The sequence below is a fragment of the Benincasa hispida genome, chromosome 10 (genome assembly GCF_027475165.1).
Source record: "Benincasa hispida cultivar pf3 chromosome 10, pf3_genome.v1.1, whole genome shotgun sequence".
Classification (NCBI taxonomy): Eukaryota; Viridiplantae; Streptophyta; class Magnoliopsida; order Cucurbitales; family Cucurbitaceae; genus Benincasa; species Benincasa hispida.
In genome coordinates this window covers 29,201,436-29,209,558 of record NC_143487.1, presented here as the reverse complement: position 1 = coordinate 29,209,558, position 8,123 = coordinate 29,201,436, and the positions used below count along the sequence as shown (strand labels likewise).

The 8,123-nt window shown below is 32.9% G+C and overlaps 1 protein-coding gene across 6 annotated transcripts; it reads right to left on the bottom strand.

Annotated features, from left to right (window-relative positions):
* Window positions 1-2,661: 2,661 nt before the first annotated feature.
* Window positions 2,662-7,718, bottom strand: LOC120069046 (CMP-sialic acid transporter 4-like). 6 transcript variants are annotated; one of them, XR_005479425.2, is made up of 16 exons: window positions 7,471-7,718; window positions 7,091-7,181; window positions 6,899-6,956; window positions 6,676-6,787; window positions 6,504-6,583; window positions 5,938-6,013; window positions 5,732-5,832; window positions 5,281-5,352; window positions 4,989-5,037; window positions 4,847-4,888; window positions 4,411-4,532; window positions 4,152-4,211; window positions 3,725-3,773; window positions 3,155-3,249; window positions 2,950-3,051; window positions 2,662-2,869 (listed from the first exon to the last, which is right to left on the bottom strand). XR_005479425.2 is itself a non-coding variant. In XM_039020715.2 (15 exons), the coding sequence occupies exons 1-15, from the start codon at window positions 7,495-7,497 to the stop codon at window positions 3,000-3,002; spliced, it is 1,086 nt and encodes a 361-aa protein (XP_038876643.2). In that variant the 5' UTR covers window positions 7,498-7,718; the 3' UTR covers window positions 2,662-2,999. The 6 variants fall into 6 exon arrangements, 2 of the variants coding, with proteins under 2 accessions (XP_038876643.2, XP_038876644.2); XR_005479424.2 differs by having other exon boundaries at window positions 2,662-2,862; XR_016523863.1 differs by having other exon boundaries at window positions 7,094-7,181; window positions 7,471-7,690.
* Window positions 7,719-8,123: the final 405 nt, after the last annotated feature.

Below are 8,123 nucleotides of genomic sequence, written 5' to 3'. Positions count from 1 at the left end.
AATAATTATATGGAAGGTTCTTTAAAAGAAAAAAATGGCATAGATGGCCTCAAAATAAGAGGCCTAAATGAAAAAATGATATTTTTTTAAAATCAATAAAAAGTGGCCTTATGCTCATGTCATCTTTGTATAAAATTACCATTTTAATCCCAAATGCATTTTTTTTTCTCTTTTCTTCGTTTTGCAATGTTTTTCTTTTTCTTTTTTTTATGAGTTTCTTCTTCTTACTTTTTTTTTTTTTTTTTTTTTGCGGTTTTTTTTTAACATTTCTTCTTTTTTTTTTTTTTTGTTTTATATATTTTTATGTCTTTTTCTGTATTTCTTCTTATGTTTTTTTTTTTTTTTTTTTCGTTTTTCTTTCTTTCTATCTTTCTTTTTTGCGTTTCTTTGCATCAAGCATAGAGCGTACAATATAGAGCGTAGATCATGGAGCATCAAGTATCGAACATTGTGTATTGTGCATCGATACACAATGCTCGAGCATGGAGCATCGTGTATTGTCATCGAGCATTCAACATCATGTATCGTGTATCAAGCATCAAGCATGGAGCATGGAGCATGGATCATCATGTATCATGCATCGAGTATCAAGTATTGAATATTGTGCATCAAGCATCGAGTGACATTCTTAGTTGCAAGCACGCGAGTAGTTTCCAAGGTCAAATTGATAAATTCACAAAGTGTTGACAGAAGCAGAATGCCACTTTTCATTCACTTTTAAAAAGGTGCTAATATTTCATTAAAGCCCCTAAAAAAGGTCATTCATCCAACAGACCCCTTTAAAAATAGGCATCCATTTAGATTCTAAGAAAAATGGTCTTCTGCTTATGTTATCATCTTGTGAAATTACTACTTTGACCCCAAATGCTTCATTTTCCTTCTCTATATTTCCATTTGTTTTCACCGCTTTTTCTGCGTTTCCTCTTCCCTTTTTTGCTTTCTTTCTTCTTCTTCTTCTTTTTTCCCGTGTTTCTTCTTCCGTTTTTTGATTGGTTTGTTTTCTTTCTTTCTTCTTCTTCTTCTTTTTTTTTTTTTTTTTTTTTTTTTTTTTTTTTTTAACTTTTCCTCTTCCGTTTTTTACCCCATTTTCCCAATGTTTCTTCCCTTCTTCATTTTTTATGCGTTTCTTTGAGCATCGAACATCAAATAGCAAACATAGATCATAGAGAGTAGAGCATCGAGCATCGAGTAAACTTTTGAATGAAGCATAGAATATAGAGCATAGGACACCGAATAGCGAGTATATAGCATAGAGCATATAACATAGAACGTACAACATCAATCATTGAATATCGAGGATCAAAGATCGAGTAGTGAGTATATAGCATAGAGCTCTAGAGCATCGAGTATCAAGAAAACTTATAAATCCTGTGCAAATATGGTTCTTAAGGTCAAATTGGTCTTTTCACAAGATGCTGATATAAGCAAAACGTCATTTTCCCTTTAAATCTAAATGGATGCCTATTTTGCATTTGAGTCTCCGAAAAGAGGTCATCCGTTCAAGAAGCCCCTATCAAAATGTTTTAGTCTATGTATCTTTTAACTTTTATTTATTTTGGCCTATACTTTAAAAGTGTTAGTTTTGTTTATTGAACTTTTAAAATGTGACCATTTTAGTCTCATTCATTTTTATTGTTTCAATTTTAAGATACCAAAATAGTCAATTTTTAAAAGTTTAAAAATCAAAATGAACCAAAGTTAAAAAATATAAAGACCAAAACAAACCTTTTGAAAGTTAAAAACCAAAATGAATTAAAAAACAAAATTACGAGGACCAAAATAGTATTTAAGCCTATATTATTCTACCTTAAAAATATGTCTAATAAGTTGTGTAAAATTTAGTAACAGCCCTTCAGATGTAAAATAAATAAATAAATAAATTATTCTTCAATGAAAGCTGGTACAATATGACGGTACATATTATATTCATTCCTAAGAATAGCGAGTTTACCAACTAAATGAAGATTTGCTGTGATGGCTAGTTCTTTTTTCCCCTTATTTTTTTCAAGAATAAGACATTACAAAAGTAAAGATTAAATATTTAAACTTATAACCATAGTATCATATTTCCATTGATATATCTATTTACACGTTTTTATGGGTTAATGGATACTTCCATTAAATCGTCAAAAAATACACAAAATACAAAAAACAAGCATTAATATCCCATTAATATAAATATAATGTAAATAATATAAATGTTTACTTATTTAAAAATAAAAAAAATGTTTATTCACTGATTTCAATTTTTAAATTTTTGTATGTTTTTATAACTTTTCCAAAAACATCCATGGAGATCGACATTTTATCAAAATAAGATTACTAAGGTCTGTCTCAAAGTTGTTGAGCTTCTACTCAAATTGGATGAGTCTAGTTAAATTCAAAAGCAAGATGAATAGATAATCATTTTATTTTTAATTTTTGAAAATTAAACCTATAAACACCCAATACACCAAACACCTCTAAATCTTTTCTTTTGTTATCTACTTTATACCAATATTCTAAAAATATCAAAATTTTGAAAATTAAAATAAGTTTTTTTAAAAAAAACATTTTTGTTTTTAAAATTTAACTAAGAATTCAACTGTTATACTTAAAAAAAAATGCAAGACATGCTTAATTTTAAAAAATACAAAACAAAAACGAAAGGGTAATCAAATATAACCTAAAATCTGTGGGATCTTATATGCTTTTTACCTACACCATTCTCAAATCTCAAGAACTCTGACATTCTACAAGCGCATCAGATATCGCCCACCGTCATCCATAAATCAGCAGAGCTCAAATTTCCCAGTGCGCTAAGACTTGAGGTTGAATCTTACATTTTTTGGTAACAAATAATATTTCGCATATGCCAATCATCTGTTATCTAGCTTGTAGTTAGAATCCATAATTCCTCATATAATCAATTGAAACATATAATGGGGCAAGAACAGCAGGAAGCAGTACCCCATATACAAAGGGACGGTAGTTCTCTGGATTACAATTCAAAGTTGTCACTATCTTTGCAGCTTCCCAATTGAGTGAAGATACACAGCAACCGATACAACCCTGTAACCGCAAAACAACGAAAAGGATAAAGGTATATTAGCAAGGGAAATGAGAGAGAGAGAGAGAAATGCCTATCAGATTCAGCTATAAACAACAAACTTACGTTGATCCAAGGAAAAATGCGAGGGAAAGATGAAACCCAAACAGAAAAACAGAAACAACTGCGGTGAGAAGCATGGCCACTGAAGTAGAATAAACCTACGCCAAGTTGCAAAGTTAAATCATAATGGGGAGCGTTATTTGACAAGAATTAACAATAGATATGCTAAAAAATTTATGTCGCCCACGTAGTTAGAATTGTTGAACATAATCAACAGGTAGATCAACAAAGAATTATAATCTCCATAGAGATCCTAAGTGATCGACACTGCTATCAGAATATCCGGTTGGTGCTCAAAAGATCCAGATTAGAACATGGCTTCCAGTTCAAATTCCACAGAACACCTTGCACTATTTTAATTTTTATGTCATGGCTTTCGTATTGTTTAATATAGATTTGTATTGAACAATGATAATAAATACCAGAAGTATAAAAAGAAAAATTTATATCAATTAATTCAAACTAAAACTACAAGAGAAATCATCATATGCATAAGTAATTTTGTTCTGTAAATTAAGGAAACAAATAAAGTCATCAGATTAATTAATGCCTTGTAATACTAATAAGCAATACCTTCACAATATTATCCGCATACTTCAACACCATAGATACAGCAATGCCACTGGAAAAACAAATGCTGTCAACATATTTATAAATACAAGCAAATTAAGAAAATAGACTTGGTGCTATTTTTGTAGTATATCTCCCCACTATCACACAAACCCATGAGACTTAGTGTGTGTTTAGTTTAATAAGTGTTTAATTTTGAAAATAAGTCATTTTGAAAAATACTAAAGTGTTTGGCAACCACTCAAAATAGCTTTTGAAACACTTTCAAAGTTTATTTTAAACAATTTTTATCGAGTTCAAATAAAAATAACTTTTTTGAAAAACATTTTTTCCTCTAATTAACTTGAACAACGAAGACTTCCATAAAGTCAGTGTAATATAAGATCCCACTATTGATGCTAATAACTCTTAGAGCGTGATTGCTTAATACCTGAGGGCATGATTCAGAATCATGAGAACCGTAATAAATGAGTAACCATGAAAGAATCCCCTAACAAAAACCACAGTCCAGAAAAATATTGTCAGGTGGCAAACAAAATTTGAGATTTTCTGGGTATGAATATTACTAGGAAATAATCCATCTTCCCAAACAAAAGAAAAAATGTACACAAATCAAAACCATAAATTAACGTCCTTCAAATCATGGAGAGAAAAACAGAGAGAATAAAATGGGCACAAGGCAGGATTACTTGTTCGCAATTGCATCAAAATCTTGAATCATCATAGCAATAGCATTGAACGCCATCCCAAACACATATAACCAGAAGTTTTGTACATTTACATTCCTTGAAGGACGTTTCTTGATTATAGCCTACAGAATAAAAATTTCAAACATCATGAAAAAAGCACCGATCAGAAATTAACTTATATGGAATTGTCCTACAGCTTTCTTCAAGGAGTCTAAGGAAACTGAAAGGCGGCACGAAGTCAACCCAGGTTTCTCTACCAAGTAGTCGATGAAACATTTTCAACAGAAAGATATTTATAACACATAATGACAGTTTTTTCTACAGGGGGAAAATATAATAAAGGTCTTTCAATAAAAGAAAGAAAAAACGATGAAAAATGGTAACAGTATGATTTGAAAAATGGTGACAGTATTGAAGTTGCACATAAGTAATTCACCTCAGTATACACTCCAGCAAATCCACTCAAGAGTGCCATGATCTATACAAGAATCAACCACCATTAAGATAATAAGCACTTTATGCATCACTCTTCCCACACAACACACACACCCTCAAAGCATTACAGATTTGGAACTCACTATAGCCATCAGCCAACCTTGAAAAGGTGTTTGAAGAACATGATCAGAGCTGCAAAGAAAATGTAAATATATAATGCATTCAGTAATTGTAATCACAAAATAAGACTTCGGACAAGTATCTATTAATTGATCACTGAGAAATTGAGGTAGGAACTGAACATGCAAAAACTTAGTTCCTGAAGAAATTTCATGGCATTTCTGGTTCCGAGTAGCATCCTGAATATACTTGGAAGAGATCCAAACAATTGCAACTCATTAGTAAGCAATAGAACAGCTGGCAAAAAACTCTTACTTTGAATTTAACTGTGCAGTAGTGCACCCAGCACATAGTAGAATAAATGCTGCCCACTGAATCTCACTTAACCTGAAATATGATTCCTGTTAAAACATAATCCAAACAAATATTCCTCAAAAACTATAATCCAACCGATTGAGAAGATTTAGTGACTTTAGGGGTTTTTTCAGCAGTCATTTCCCATTCAACTTAAAATGTAAGTTTTCTTAATAGCCAGTGATAGGGCCTGAATTAGCTCATCATTCGTGGAGTGAACATTGGGGTTGGGGGAAGATGAGGAAATGAAAAAGAAGTGTATTTCCCCAGTTCACACATTTTCTTTCAAGTAATTCTATTTCGCTCGCTGTATGAGCACACTTGCAATGCAATAGTAACTACTAAGCTTGGCTATCAATTATTCTTTCTACAACTAAAAGAATAAAACTCTAACTAATGGGAACTGACTTACTTTTTTTTAAGTATGATTCTGTATAAAATACCAGTGCTAATGATATTAAAATTCTTCAATATCTGATAACCCGGTGCATCCACGTAAGCAAAAATATAATACTGCCACATGAAAAATAAAAGTGAATACACTTGCATAAACAAGGACACTGAATATTACTGGTGGAAAAGACTAAAGGGACAACTTTAAAAAGGGAAAACCCAAACCTGAAGTAAATTCTTGACAAGATAAAGTGCTGCAGGAATAGGGTATACAATAACCTCATCATAAGTTGTGCTCAACCTAGTCAAATTTGAAGGACAAATGAGAAGAAAAATGTAGAATGCTCATTGCTCATTCAGTCACTATACTGAATGGTACCAAAAGTATGTTGGCCAAGAACGGAAATACAAGCGACATAATTGGTCATAGCAATTCCAGCTGAGATCTAATTTGAGATCAGTTAAATTCAAAATTATTCTACCACCTCCCTACTCACATTTCTTGTCTAGCCAAGAATATAATCCACCAAACCACAAAGGTAAAGCATATTGAGCCATAAACACATGGTCCTAATAAAGCAGTTACATAATAGATTAATTCTTATAACTAAACTGTTTCAAGTTGAATGTTTGGCACTTTCCTCATCTACCCAGTTCATTCTTATAACTGACAGTTTGATTTTTGCCCAATATGTGCTAATTTGAAACGAAAAAGAAAATTTTGCATCAACTCCTCTACGAACTAAATCTAATTTCCATAACAGGGGAAAAAAGGAAGCTAATGAAATTACCTGTTATCTTCGGTCACACCTTCACTTCCCCAGATTCGACTCAAGGCTGCAAGCGACAAAACACACTTCAAAGTCTCCACCTATTACCAAAGGATATTATTTATAAATATGCCACAACCACCCATTTAGTAAAGAAATAATAAGCACCAAATCAGTATTTGGTTTTACTCACCATGAAATTTGCGGTTGTAACACTGTATTCATATTTTCCAGCTCTCTTGGACCACACGATGAGTATTGCTTGTGAACTAGTAAGAACTGTTAATGCAAATGTAACTATGGACCTAATTCAACAAATCATTGGAAAAGGAAATCAATTAAAATCTAACCCAAAGGGGAACTAATGACGACTTTATTGAACTCAAACATGTTTCCTCATATTTCATAAATCATACTTTTGTTGCCACTTAGACCGATCAAAAGAATTTGCTCCCAATTTTGCCACATTACTCGCTGCAATTTTCATATATGAACACATTAGAACCACAAGAAGCGTAAACCAAAAGCAAACTATGATGGCAAAGACTCTCGATTCAGGAAAAAAAAAAAAAGATAGATTACCCAAAGAGAGCCGCACGATAACATACCACCTGAAATTGCTTTCCCGCCGCGCAAGCTCTCTATGTCATCTGCCACAGCGACACTAACCCCACTGCCGTCCCCATTGCCATCTTTCTCCTACAATTATATTCATACAATTCACATCGAAGATCAAAATACTGGTGGAATGCACTTCATGTTTTACGAACCATCCAGTCACGTCTATCAGATTTCACTTTTCAAACGATAAGCATTACTTCAACTGTCACTAAGCAAGCCAGTTGAAAGTTACAAAGAAACAATAATGACCTATAATAGCTAAGGGTAAATTACGAAATACGGATCTCTTATAGAGCCTAATACAGGAGATATTCGGCAGAAATGACATGAAGAAAACAGACAGAAAAGAAGGAAAAACAAATCAGACCTGATCTTTGATCCTTCTGTACTCCATTGGCGCATGAACAGAGATCTGGGAGGCCAAACACAGAAAATTCCCAGCTTCGTATCTCTATCTCCTGCCCAGATTTCGCTGAAAAGAAGAATGAAGATAGTTCTAGTTCTGCATAATCAAGAATTACTACTACCGGTGGCTTCCACTTCCGGATCGGAATTTTCGATTTCTAAGCAATCTGGGTATTGGGTCTGCATAGCCCCTCGCAGAGCTCAATACTTAAATTGGGCCGTGATACCCGTGGTTCATATATTGGGTCATCTAATTGTTAATGAGAAGTCACAGCTATAAGAATCAGGCCCACATTATTGGGTTAATTGCACCGGTGATCTGTTTCGAAGGTCCAAATATCCCATTTTTTTAAAAATATTGCTAATTGACTTTTGTTTACATCATGGATGAGTGAATTTACGGATCTACCCATTTTTTCTTTCTTTTTAGCAGAGTTTTTTTTTTTCTTCTTCTTTTGTGAGGGTTTTTTCCTCTTTTTCTTTTATGTTTTTCTTCTCTTCTTCTCTCAAGATTGCGTGAAGATTTTTTGCTCTTCTTCTCTTCTTCTTCATCTTATCTGACGAGCGACCATACCAGATTCAACGCCCATCAACTTGTTGGCAGTATGCATCCAA

Excerpts from the sequence above, each read along its gene's own strand:
- LOC120069046 (XM_039020715.2), bottom strand. The coding sequence starts at position 7,497 with ATGGAGTACAGAAGGATCAAAGATCAG. Across the intron at positions 6,584-6,675 it reads TTACAACCGCAAATTTCATG|GTGGAGACTTTGAAGTGTGT; the intron begins GTGAGTAAAACC and ends CTTTGGTAATAG. Across the intron at positions 4,889-4,988 it reads AAGGTTGGCTGATGGCTATA|ATCATGGCACTCTTGAGTGG; the intron begins GTGAGTTCCAAA and ends ATTCTTGTATAG.